This window comes from Dendrobium catenatum, unplaced genomic scaffold (genome assembly GCF_001605985.2).
Source record: "Dendrobium catenatum unplaced genomic scaffold, ASM160598v2 original_scaffold_36778, whole genome shotgun sequence".
Classification (NCBI taxonomy): domain Eukaryota; kingdom Viridiplantae; phylum Streptophyta; class Magnoliopsida; order Asparagales; family Orchidaceae; genus Dendrobium; species Dendrobium catenatum.
In genome coordinates this window covers 179,343-193,537 of record NW_021355236.1, presented here as the reverse complement: position 1 = coordinate 193,537, position 14,195 = coordinate 179,343, and the positions used below count along the sequence as shown (strand labels likewise).

Below are 14,195 nucleotides of genomic sequence, written 5' to 3'. Positions count from 1 at the left end.
CAGGTTCATATGGTGATTTAATATGATTTATCCATAAAATTGATATTATTGGTTTCCAGACCTAGCTTTTAAGGTGTGGCCTACACTTTGTAATGTGGTGGAGCTTACTAACAAAAAGGTTTGAGCTCTTGATGAAAGAAGAAGGGGATATGGGGATTTTAAAAAACCTATTCTCTGATGATTTGATTAAACTGATTTTGAAATACTCCTACAGTAAGGGATTCATACGAAGATGAGCTCAACTGCTTTTCTAATTTGATAAATATATTGTGCTCTAGCGTATGAGCTAATTCTCATCTTCAACTAAACAACTTGACTGTATGTACAGTGGATGAATAAATTAAAAATATCTTGAAGGGAGTATTTTATTTGGTGCGAAGCTTTGTATAATGCTCTACCTACAACTCTTTGGTTGTTTCAAGAAAGTTATATTAAAACTCATATTGTCCAAGAACTGTGAGGGAAACTGAAGACTTGGAGCATATTGCCTAACTATGTATCAAATTAATTGAAGTGTTGGATAGGTGAGACAATGGGGCATTAATTTCTCTAAGTTTCACATCTTTACACGTTGCTTGAAGGTTTGAAGAAGGTTAAGAGGATGCGGCAGGTCTTCCAAATCTACATCTCTCTATTTATCAAAATTGAGAGCTAAGAATTTGTGTAAGCATGGTAAATCTGTTCCTTTAGCTTTGTACATGCTGCAAAAAATTTTATCTAGTTTTTCATATTTATATTTGTTTCCAATTGAAAAGAACGGGAACAACATTTCCATGTTGTGTTGTTGAATGCTTGGTGTCCCCCACCTAAAGAATTGTATAAAATTAAATGTTGATGCAGCTTTAATTGCAGCTAAACTGGCAGTATAGCTGGAGTCTTGAGAGATGATAGAGGAAATTTCTTTGTGCATATGGGAAACAAGTCATTCATTAGGATGCATCCTTTTTGGATTTTCTCTATTCTGGACTTTAAAATTCTTTTCATGACTGGATGATAGAGAATAAAGGCATTATTATTGAAGGTGTCATGTCAATATTATAAAGCTCCTTCAAATTTGGTTTTGAAGCCTCCTAACAGGAATAAGCGAAGGCACATAGAGTGATCTTTCTTTTTTAGAGTTGTTTAAGATGTTATTTTTCATTTTATTCCTAGAGAAAGTAATAAGGTGGTTTATTTCTATTCTAAATCATCCATATTTGGGTGTAAAATTTTTTTTTTTTGGGACATTTCTTGTGTGTAGTGTGAACTTTTATTTCAACCCATAATGACCTGGAGTTTGGGATTTTGATGATGACAAATTAATTCGTTTGAATTTATCTTGAGATTCATTGAATATTATTTGCTATTGTCGTGAGTATAATATTTCAGGGAAAGATCAAAAGCTAACTCAGGACGACAGGAAGATTCTAAGAATGGGTAGATTAGGAGTATGAGTCTGACAATAGTATTTTTGCTGTTTATTTATTTTTATATTCTTGAGTTGGCCAAAATGCATAAAAGTCTGCAGCAACCATGACACGATTACAAGGGGGAGAGTGTTTAAGTATTTTTTCTGTGGCATTGAAGTCTGAGGATATATGGAGTATCTACTTGTGCACACTAGTAAGGAGATTTGAGGATAGACTTTGCATTACATACAAAGGAACAAGTGAAGTAAACTAGTCTAGGCTTAATATTTTCTGCACGATATGAACTTCTCGCGTATGAAACTAGCGAAACCATATCTGACATGACACTAGGTTTCCACCCAATTGACATCCTTGCATGCATAGGTAGAGAGATTTTCAAATTCTGAGAAAGTTAAATAAAAATTCTTTAGATGCTTACCTAGTTCCTATGATGGCAAGATACTACTATCAGATGAATCTTAAAACCTTAACGTTTACTCCTATTGATAATCTCTTGGGTCACTCATTGTATACGAGCAAGGAGTGGAAGTCAGAGACAAAGTGATGGCAGTTGAGAAAAAGAATTGAGCCGAACAGTGATTAAAAAGCTAACAAATAGAAAGTGGAAAGCTCTGCAGGGGAGGAAAGAGGATGAATATGCACTAATGACCCGATAGTTTTCAAAAAATTTCTGAAGAGAAAAACAGAAGGTCATTAGATTAGTAGCAATAAAGGTAAGAGCTCAAGCTCCATAGTTTCATCTGCATTACAATCTATTTTGAATGCAGGAAGGCAGGTTCACCTTCGAGCTGGATGCCCCAATATGAGAGCTAACTAGCTATGAGAAATGAGATGCAAAGCAAAATACAAGAAAGGGAAAGATAAAGGACATAAAAAAGCTTTTTGGGCTGACTCTGCCTAGAGAATCATCAGATAGAAGAATAATTTGTTCTTATGGCTAATGTAACCTTGTAATCAGATCAAGATGAGGTATGCCAACTTTCATATTTGGGGGGAAGAGTTATTACTTATTTCTGAAAATATCCCATGACTCTGTATAGGAAGTTGAAAGATGCTGCTAAGCTTAATGTTGAATTTGTTCTTTACCAGTCTGAGCATGCTAATTGTTTAAAGAAAATTCTAATTTAGATAGAGATCATATGTACTTTTTGATGAGCTATGATGCATTAAAATAAGAAGGCATATTGAACTAACTTGGAAGTGCATGAAACTTGTAAAAACACTCATGTTGACTAGAGGAAAAGCTTTTGATAGATTAGACAAACTGCATTAGAAAGTAGATATAGTGAGACTATGCTATTAATAGTAAATTGATGGACTTTGACATCCAAAATAAAAACCTTTCAGTGAAAGAATACAAAGAAACTTAAAAAATGAACTGCATCACTCTATTAGGCCATCCTAGCAAACCCCCCAACACAGCATGCATCACACAACCTTTAGAGAAGAGGCATATCACCCACATAGATTAGAAACCGCGATTCCTGGTTGTTATGGGTGTTTTCTCTTGTGGACATGTTAGGTCACATAGCAGTCATATGCACAATCATCCGTAGGACACCACTTAGTATGGGATGACCTAAACTGGTCATCCATCATAGCCATAGGCATGCATCATCTCATTCATGCAGCATAAGGAGGAACCAACTCACTTGCGGTTCCCAAATTAATCCTTGATATGAAATTGTAGGGGTGCTCTCACAAAAGAACCTAGATGAGAGCATGTGGTACGCTGGATAGGTGGCTTGTCGCGACACATGACTGGCAGATATGAAGAAGGTTGATCCTACTGGAGACCAAAACTGGAGGCAAAATAACTTGGGGAGAACAACATATCAGGAAGGTGATAGGCTCAACTATTGTTGGAAAATGCTAAAAATTTTTTAATTGAAAATGTCTTACTAAGTTTGAATGGTTTGAAGCATAACTTACTTAGATTAATAACTATGTGCAAAGCGTTTTTTAATTTTATTTTATTTTTTATTTTATAATTAAAAATTTTTTTAAATTTCTATCTGATAAATGTCTTGATTAATTTAAATATTAACTGGTTTTAGAAGGAAAACGCAAAATGAAACCAAGTTTACATGTTAGACCTTAGATTTGCATTGCATAGTTCCAAATTCATTTTGTTTTAAAACAATAGGTGATGACTCGTGGCATGCATAGGAGACTTATTGCCATGCTAGTATGAAAACTTCTTAGAAACATCACTAAAAAACCTAGTTAGAGTGTGTACCTAAGTTAGATTTCACAAATGTATTTATGTGATGCTTGCCAACTAGGAAAACAAGTCAAATCTTCTTTTCATTCAATTAGAGATGTGATCACCACTAAGGAGCATTAGAAATCCCACAAAATGGACTTATTTTTGGACCTGTTAATACATCAGCCAGGTGGGAAAAATTATAGTTTGTAATTGTATGATGACTTCACTAGATACTTGGGTAAGATTCTTAGACATAAAAATGAGTCTTTTTGAGGAATTTTAAGATTTTCTCCACATGGATTTCAACGAAAAGTTAGGTTGTGAAATCTCAAAATTCATTAGCGCATCATGGTGAGAATTTCAAAATGATGATATTTGAAATCATTCTGTCAAGAAGCTGAGAATAGAACATAATTTCTCAGCCCTAGAATATACCTCTAGCAAAAATGTTTATAGCGAAAGGAAGAATAAACCTTGGTAGAAAGCCGGCTAGGGGCATGTTAGCAGATACACACATTCCTAGATTACTTTTGGGCAGACAGCAGTCAACACAGCATGTTTATTTTTAAATAGGGTAACATTAGAATCTAAGCTGAAAAAACTCCTTATGAACTCCTTAGGATATGACACAAACCTTTCACACTTACATGTACTTTGGTGCAAAGTGCTTATTCTTGAATAATGGTAAACATCTTAGGATAATTTCGGATCCCAAGTCTGATGAGGCGTGTCTTCTTAGTTATCATTGTAGGTAAAGCAATAGAATCCATTTAATAAGAGAGACCTAGTGAATAGAAGAGTCCCCATGTGGTTTTGATGAATTAAGATAAGACTCTCAGTGAATCTAAAAGTGAAATGATGAAATAGAGGAAATTCAAGGAGTAGAGACTCTTGACGCTTAGGAGAAAGGGTAGAACTCAGGAGATTTTGCCTAGAGAATGAGAGTATTCTTCTGTCATCCTAAAAGAGTTAATTTTAGGAACTCCTACAGAAGGGCTAAGACTAGGCATGGACTTAGGAGGAGGTTAGTCATTCAGCGATTACATTTCTATGATATAACCTAACAAATTAAGATCCAAGCCTTAGGGAGAATAATTGGATTTTAGCCTATGCCCAGAAGAGCTGAACCAATTCACCTGGAATGATCGTTTGGGAAGTTTTGTCAAGAGACTAAAGAACAAGTGTTATTGGAACAAAATGGGTCTTCAAGAATAAGGTGAGATTGATTCAGGAACATAATCAGGGAATAAAAGCCAGACTTTAGTAAAAGCTAAGGTGTAAAAACAACGCAAATTGAGGAATAGACTTTGAAGAAACCTTTCGCCCCTCGTTGCCCTAGACTAGAAGCATAAGAGTGTCTTGCTTTTGCTTGCTTCAAGAATGTTTAAGTATATCAAATGAATATAAAGAGTGGCATTTTTCCTGACATGGGATAATTAAGGGAAGAATGTCTATATTGGAGCCAACCCCCCCCCCCCCCTCCCCCCCGGATTTGAAAGTTCACAATTTCCAAACCATGTATTCAAATTAAAGAAGGCACTTTATGGATTAAAGCAAGCACCTAGAGCGTGGTACGAAAGACTTAGCTCATTCCTATTGGATAGAGGATTTGAAAAAGGTAGTGTATATACTACACTCTTTTTACAAAAGGTCAAAGAAGAAATTCTCATTGTTCAGATATACGTGGATGACATTTTATTTGGATCTTCAGATAAAATGTTATGTGATGAATTTTTAAAAACAATGAGTACTGAGTTTGAAATGAGCATGATGGGAGAACTAAATTATTTTCTTGGCTTTAGTGTAAAACAAATGGATAATAGAACTTTTCTTAGCCAAACAAAGTATATTAAGGATGTCTTGAAAAAATATGAAATGGATAGTGCTAAACCTATGAACACTCCAATGAGCTCAACAATTCAATTAGACAAAGTTCCTAGTGGAAAATCAATAGATCAGAAAAAATATAGAGGAATGATTGGGTCCCTTCTTTACCTGACTGCCAGTAGACCGGACATAATGTTTAGTGTGTGCCTCTGTGCCCATTTTCAAGCTAATCCTAAAGAGTCTCACTTAACTGCTATCAAGAGAATTCTCAGATATCTACTAGGCACCCCAAACTTAGGAATTTGGTATCCTCGGCATAACACTTCCTTTGAAATCTTAGGGTACTCAGATTCTGACTTTGCAGGATGTAGGATAGATAGAAAAATCACCTCTAGTACCTGTCAATTCATAGGACAATCATTAGTTTCTTGGTCCAATATGAAGCAAAACTCAGTAGTACTTTCCACAGCCGAGGCAGAATATATTGCAGTAGGAAGTTGTGTTGCACAAGTACTATGGCTAAAACAACAAATTCTTGATCTTGGCCTACCTGTAGGAACCATTTCAATCATGGGTGACAACATAAGCGCAATTTTCATCTCTAAGAACCCAATTCAGCACTCTCGAACAAAACACATAGACATTAGACACCATTTCATTAGAGATCACATTGCTAAGGGAGATATAGAATTGCATCACATCGCTACAAAAGATCAATTAGCTGACATATTCACAAAACCTCTAGCTTTCGACACCTTTAGCACCATGAGGACTAGATTAGGTGTCATATATATAACTGCATAAAAAAAATCAAAACAAAAAAAAAGAAAAAATATAGGGCTGCTCCTGATCATCACACACTCACTACACATAAAGCACTAACCTTGACTCTGTAATATCGTACTGTACGATACACTGATCGTACTGTACGGTATACTATAATTTACACAGAACAAACCAAATGGTAAATTTTGTCTCTGTTGATCGTACTATACGACTAACATCATACTTTACGATAAATTATTGGTCATCATACGGTACAATATCTCCTCTTCGTACTGTACGCGCCACATCAGCGAATGGATTGAGAAGAAATTTAAGCGTGATGATACGTTATTATTGCCGATCGTACTGTACGATATACATGCATCGTACTGTATGATCCACCTCAGCAAACGGATGAGAACAAAAAAGGGGTTTGGTACAATATTAATGTCATTCGTACTGTACGATACACCTGTTCGTACTGTACGATACTTTTGGTCAAAAGTGGTACTGATAACCCTTGGGATGAACGATATTCTTCTGATCGTACTGTATGATCTCTATCGTACGGTACGCTTTGACCACCTTTTCCCGAAACGATCCGTTAGAATAATTAATACCATATCATAATGTACGATATACTATCGTACTGTACGAAGTTGGAAAAATTCTATAAATTGCCTGGTTAGGCAACTATTTTCACTCACACTTTCCTCACTTCACTCACACCTTGTCCTTCTCACATTTTACACCTTCCTCACTTCACTCTACATGATGTCTAGCTCCAGCAAGAGAGGCCGTTTGGCAACTAGAAGTTCATCTTCTTCTAGCCGTCACAGCGCTCGGTCCTGAGTGCTGAAAATGAGGAAACCTACCATAAGTATAAGGCATGCAAAATTACTCCTTCCAAAATGCTCAATTAGGCTGCACTGAATTTCGAGGTACTGAACCTCTTTGCTTCCACCACTTTTCAGTTCCTCCTCACCCTGGCCTTTCCCTACAACTTCGAACTTTTATTAGAATTTCTAGCAAATCTCACCTACACTGTTGACAACACAACTTTCCACTCCTTTGTTTGTCATCAAAACATAAAAATCACCAGAGCCGACATCGCCCAATATATTGGGCTATCCATTGAAGGTCCTAGGGTTCGTTCATTCCTCATAAATGAATTTGATTGGAGCAATGTTAATCGAGTCCTTAGGAACGCCGCTTTCTATCAACACCAGCCCCTCGTCCAATCACTAAATCGGAATGCTAGAATTATTCAACATGTCCTTAGAACCCTATAATACCCAAAGCTGGCGACCAGATCAACATGACCTCTGTTTTATCTGTTGCTACCTATCTCATCATGCCAACACCAAATTTGACGAGGTCGATTTAATTGTTGACTATATTCGTCATATGACCTTCGTTCGTCTCCCTACTACTCGATGGAAATAAAATCTAGCTCTTGGTCACCTTATATGATATATCCTCCACCATAAATATCAATTGACCTATCCTGGTGAGCCCGACAATCTTCCTATTTTTTATACGGATGCCTCTTTCCGTATTCTTTTCCATCGGGGACACGAGCCAGAAGACCCTATTTTTGACGAAGAAGAAGGAGAAGATGCCCCAACCGAAGCTCAAGCATGTCCACAACGACATGCACCACCCCGAGCACCTACACCAGCACAAGATTATTTGGTCGAACGCTTCGACCAACTTCAGACTCATCTCGATACTCACATTCAAGAACAACATCAACAACACGAGACATATATGCAATGGTTTGAAGAACGCTTTACTACTATTGATCACCGCTTTGACGCTCTCTTTCAGTACTTCCAACCAAACCCACCTCCACCACCTACTAACCAGGATCCTCCACTATAAATTATCTTTGTATTGTAGTTTTTTTTCTTATCTTAGTGTTTGCTCCTATTTTTGGTGCTGTCAAAAGGGAGAGAAGGTTGATATATTTTTTTCTATGGTTAAATGCATGTTTTTTTTTTCTTTCGTACTGCATCTTCTTTTATTTCTTTTCTTCTTATTATTATGTTTAAATTAAATTTTAAAAAAATGCCTCTAACACTTGCTTACAACAAATATTATTTGACATCATCAAAAAGGGGGAGATTGTTGCAACCCATGACCCCGAGTTTGAGATTTTGATGATGACAAATAATGTCGTTTGAATTATCTTAAGATTCATTGAATATTATTTGCTATTGTCCGTGAGTACTAACATTTCGGGAAAGATCAAAAGCTACTCAAGATGACAGGAAGACTCAAGAATGGGTAGATTAGAATTATGAGTCTAACAATGTATTTTGCTGTTTATTTTATTTTTATTTTCTTGAGTCTGGCAACAAAATGCATAAAAGTCTGAGCAACCATGCACACACACAGGGGGAGAGTGTTTTTAAATGAAAATTTTAGAGTTTTTCTTTCTCTGTAGATCGTACTGTACGATGTTATTTCGTACCGTACGATCAGAGCTTTGTAGGACGATTCTGTGAATAGATCGTACCATACGAATGTAATCGTACTGTATGATATGTTCAAATCCAAAACCCTAACCGTCGTTTTAACTTAAGTAAGTTATTTTGCATCGTTCGTATTGTACGAACATGTTCGTACTGTACAATTATTTTAAATACTTACTTAATTTAACCCGTGATTAGAGCAAGAAATCCGGGCTTAATTATAATTTGAACATCGTACTGTATGAACCCATTCATATAATACGATGAACAAAGATGAATTATAATCGTCCCGAAGATCGTCCTGGACGATCTCTTGGGTTTTGTCTCATCGTACTGTATGATGACTATCGTACCATACGATGAACAGAGACGATGTTTGATCGTCCCGACTATTGTCCCGTATGAACATAATTGTTGTGGATCATACCGTACGATTTAATATCGTACTGTACGAATGTTTTTGAACTGTTCATACCAATTCGTACCAGGACGAAGTCTGTTTATACATATCATACTGTACGATTAGAAACTGTACTGTACGATAGTAACAGCTACTTTTAAAATCTCAGGGTTTTTGGAGCCCGTTTTTAGGTGTAAAACTTGTCATATTTTGAGGGTGTGAATCAGATAGAGGAGAACGTGGTTAGAGAGGGATTCCAAGGGAGAGAGCTCTTGAAAAAGTTCTTTAGGGTTTTAATAGAGGAGGAGAAGGTGAGCGTTGTGAGGGAGAAGAAGGTGTGAGGGAGATCACATGGTTGCTCCGAAATAGCTGCATCTTGTTCCTCCTGTGGCCCTAGAAGAATTTGTGGGAGGATCTCCAAGGGGAAAGGCTCTTCTATATCCGTGACCTCGAGGTACTCTGCCTTCTCCAGGAGGGAGAAAAACGAGAAGGTTCTCTGTCGTCGCCAAGAGGGTGAAAACAGAGTTTGGCACTCCGCCACGCCGGGTTGGTGAAAGGGAGTATTGTAAGGGCTTCTCCGCCTTGCCAAGGGAAGGGACGAAAAGGAGAGCTATTGCTTGTAGTGAAATACCCGGAGCGGAGGACTCCGGGGAGTGGACGTAGGTCATGGTTTGACCGAACCAATATAAAATCTCGGTGTGCTTTTTTCTTATTAGTCTTTTTATTATGCGTGCATTTTATTTTGCAATATTTGCTTGGAAAATTTGTTTGAAAGAAAAGTTGTTTAAATTTCATGTTAAAAATTTTTAAAACATAAAAAATATTTATAACTCCTGCTTAGGTTTTAACTATTGTGCAAAAAGTTTTCACAATTTCACCTCTCCCCCCCCCCCCCTCTTGCCATCTAGTAATTTCAAACTTCCATCAACATTTGTTGAGTTGATCAGGAAGGACTTTGATGGTTTCTCTTTTCTTTTTAGCCTGAATCTTTTCTTTCTTGTTTAATGCATATTTGCAATCCTTCAAAAAAAAGAGTATTGTATGAAATTCATCATATCCATCATTACAAAACATCCTTTGTACCCATAAATTTAGAACTACATGCGCTATAATTATTCAACTGTGTATCACTTGTTTATATATAATGAATATGTATAGAAAGCTGGGTCAAATACAATACTTTGCTTTCCTATATGTTTTCATTCTTCTCTGATTTGATTCTTGAATGTTTTTGTAAGATCTCGCATCTTCATTTTTTTATGAATTATGAAATTTTGGGCATTCTGATTAGGTGTCATCTCGAGAATAATGAGCAACATAGGTTTGGGCTCTATGCCAAAGATGGCAACAAACATTTCATTAATACGACACAAAGACAATATTAGATAGCACAAGATAGATCAAAATGAGTGGGACTGATTTCTTTTTTTAAATATTGAGTGAATTCAATCACATCTGTTAGAAATTACTAGTTAGTACGCATGATTTCTTGTGTTCTTGTTGGAGCCAAGATCCCCAACCAAGGGGCCACAAAATCTTGTGTGAGGGTCTAAATTTGCATCCTGTAGCCCTCAAGTTAAGTCTTTAGCTAAATTATCACATTGTATCCCTAAGAGGTTCCTTTCCCCTTTTAGTTACACTCCAAATTTATTAGAGCCATCCAATCTTGATCAAATTATAAGATAATAGTTTGGGCTTATATTGAGCTTAGTTCATCATATAATGTGATTGTAGGGTGAAAGAGTACTCCCTAAACCAAAAACTGAAGTCAACATATGAAATAGAACTTCTAGGCCTTCAGCCATTTTGAGAGCATGAACCATTGCATTAGTGCCTTACTGGCTTGGGAGGGGGAAAATACATTTTTGCTTAGGAGAAGAGTAATGACTTAAAGTAACTGGAAAGGGAAGCACTCCACTACAACAATTAAGACCAACAATCTTCATGTCACCAGGGCTACTTCCATGACTATTCTTTTCCAAAGCAGTGACTTGTGCTTTCAAGAACTTTAGATAACTGGCAGCCTCATCAAGCATGGAGGCAGTGTCCATTTTCCTGCCACCAGGAACGAGCCTCTGCAACACTCTTAGCCTCTCACTGATCCTCTCCCTACGGTGCCTCGCTGCCGTGGTCTGTGGGTCACTCGATATCTTCAAGTTCTTTCTTCTTGGCTTCTCCACAATCTCCTCCACCCCTAAGCTTACAGGCCTCAATGCTGCAGCTCTGTATATCATTTCCTTCACCTGAGCAATTGCCTCGCCATCAATCTCCTCTCTGCCTTCTCCTTGGAAATCAATACTCTCAAGCTTAGGGCAGTCAAGTTTAGCCTTCTTGGACTTCAATGGATTACAAGAATCTTCACACCTTCTCGTGACAGGCTTTATATTTGAATCTATTCTCTGATCACTGAAGGAATAAGGATGTTTGTCAGACTCGACAGAAGAAACATTGCTACAGGTTGAACTAAAAGTTAGAATATTTCTGAGGAGTTGCAGGTCTTCAGAACGGCTAGTGATCAGAGGAAGAGGAAGCAACTGATCAGAAGCAAAAATTTCTTCTTGCTGCTGAAAAAAATCTTGATCCGTTTCTTTGTAGTTTGCATTCATCTCATGAGGCCAGATGAGTTCTTGAAGATCTAATGAGTTAGGTAGAACTTCATTCATGATCTCAGCTTTGTGGCTTACTTCCCTGTGCGTTCTCTCTGGTTCATGTAAATTATCATAAAAATTATTACAATTTAAACAATCCATCAAGAGTAGGCCGTGAAATGAGAGTTATGAAGCTTAGTAATGACATGGAGGAGATAAGCCTACATAGAAGATTAATCAAATATCAGATGAACATAAATTCTTCAAAGCCACAAAACAAGAAATTAAACTTACTCGTAACTTTATATGACTAAATATACTCAGGACTTCACCAAATGAACTTGTGATCTCAAGCACTTATCTTAGTCATTAACTGAAGTGAAAAGAGAAAAAAATTCTTAGGACTCACACTCCTGGCAGAGATGGAATTTGCAAAGCAAATAGTAATTAAAAAAAAAAAATCTGGAAATCACAATAGCCACTTAACATACATTTATTCTACCTGTTTGCTATGAAAAAGGAGGGGCCTATTGGCAACCAAGAACAGAAGTATATATAGGCATATAAAGAGATAGAAATTATAAAAGTTTTTTAATTTCCTTCGGTAAAAGAAAGAGCTGAGCTTGATTTTGATAAGGATTTTATTTTATTTTTTAATAGAACATTCTGGGTGGGGGTGGCACATGAGCTAGAAGCCAGAGAGATCTTGGTTTCTTCTATAAAATATTATAATCTTAATAAATTGTTTGTTTTTTTCTATTTTATTTCTACATGCCCAGACAGCTCAGTTGGTTTTAAGATGATTTTTATGACAAGTCTCTTTTCTTTCAAAGTTTAACTGTATAATGATCTTAATGACAACAAGCATTTCTGCTTAAGAACTTTATTAGAAATCCTGAGCTTTCACAGTTTTTTTTTGGAGCGTTCACACTCATCATCAGTTCTCATAAATTGCCAACGCTCCATTAATCACATTCTCGATCCGTTTTTATTAGAGTAAGTGCCTACCATTGGTCCATTGCTCTAAAGCTGTCTAATCTTTATGAATTCTGTTTAGGAAAAGTGAGAACTTGATTAGAAATCCTGAGCTTTCACTGTTTCTTTTGGAGCTTTCACAGTCATCAAAAGTTCTCAGAACTTGCGAATGCTCCATAAATCACAATCTCAGTCTTTATTAGAGTTATGTGCCAACCATTACTCTAAAGCTGTCTAATATTTATGCTTATTTTGATACATGACAGCTTCTAAATCAATTTGCTCCATGATTTTATAGGAAGATTTCCTATATTAGAGAGAGAGAGAGAGAATGTGAAGGGTCTGTAGATAAAAATGACATAAAGTTAGCCTAATATAGGCCTAGAGGTCTAGTCAAACTATGATAGTTACTGATTAGCATTTTTTTACTAATATTTTTTTCTTACTATTGATCCCAAGACTAAACCAATACTTTCATGTGCTTTGTCAAATATTCCCCTGCATGAGAGCTCGTCATATTAGCCTTATAAAAAGGAGAAATTAATAGGTGCAGATGGCAGATAAAGACATCCAATAAAAAAAGGGTGGGTGTAAGAGTGTAATTTTTCTTTTATAACTTTATATTACCAATCTTTTTTTTTTTCTTTTTTTTTTTATTGGGCCATAGATTTTTGTTTTCCACATCTAATATTTTTTTCCTAATAAATCTTTTATTTCATCAAATGTAATATACTACTTTGTATTATAAAATAGTGTTTCAATATAATAATTTTTAATTTAACAAATTTTTTACTAAAAATTATTTTAGGAAGTAATAAAAAAACTGTCCGAAATTAAGCCTAAAAATCTGCTACATCATGTGGAGCTAGCAAGAGTGTCATTCACTCATGTCTTGCTCTAACACAATTAAAATTATCAAGCCTTAACAGGAGCTACAAAACACCATATACACTTTAATATGATAGCATTTCGAAGATCATAGATTAAAAGGGAATTAATCCACATACCTTAGCGTTCAAATCTAATTTTAACTCATACGTTTAAGAGCTCATTTGAGATGACTTTCTTACTGCTACTTAAAACAGCTTTTTAATTTTTGTATTCGAAAGCCGTATTAAGAGGTAGTAAGAAAGTCTTCCCAAAGGAAGCCTAAGTCTATAAGTGAACAAAAAAACCTAATATTTACATCATTAATTTTCAATTATTTAATGTGACAATAAATTTAATGCTTTAAAAGGGGGTTGGTTTCCAAGAAATCATTTTGCACTGTATATTACATAAGCATTGTCATGTGGATTTCCTGTGTTATAGGATCCACCCACAAGAAAACAAAAGAATGTAATGAAAAGCGTGATTAGTAAAAGAGTCCACTTAATTGCAGCTTTGATCCAGTGAATCTAGGCCGTCTTGGAATGCTAACTATCATGCAGAAGACAAATGACTAATTATTCATTATTTTTCTTGTTTATAAACATCCTGTATCTGAATGTGGGATGAATTTATTTTGGTGTGAATATGTTCAAATTAATTTGGAGCTGAGATGTA

General features: G+C 36.0%; 1 protein-coding gene across 4 annotated transcripts; it reads right to left on the bottom strand.

The window, feature by feature from the left end:
- Positions 1 to 10,863: 10,863 nt before the first annotated feature.
- Positions 10,864 to 12,252, bottom strand: LOC110112441 (transcription factor PIF3-like). 4 transcript variants are annotated; one of them, XM_020844666.2, is made up of 3 exons: positions 12,178 to 12,252; positions 11,970 to 12,048; positions 10,864 to 11,788 (listed from the first exon to the last, which is right to left on the bottom strand). In XM_020844666.2, the coding sequence occupies exon 3, from the start codon at positions 11,748 to 11,750 to the stop codon at positions 10,923 to 10,925; it is 828 nt and encodes a 275-aa protein (XP_020700325.1). In that variant the 5' UTR covers positions 11,751 to 11,788; positions 11,970 to 12,048; positions 12,178 to 12,252; the 3' UTR covers positions 10,864 to 10,922. The 4 variants fall into 4 exon arrangements, with proteins under 4 accessions (XP_020700325.1, XP_020700324.1, XP_020700326.1 ...); XM_020844665.2 differs by having other exon boundaries at positions 10,864 to 11,896; positions 12,178 to 12,239; XM_020844667.2 differs by having other exon boundaries at positions 12,167 to 12,204.
- Positions 12,253 to 14,195: the final 1,943 nt, after the last annotated feature.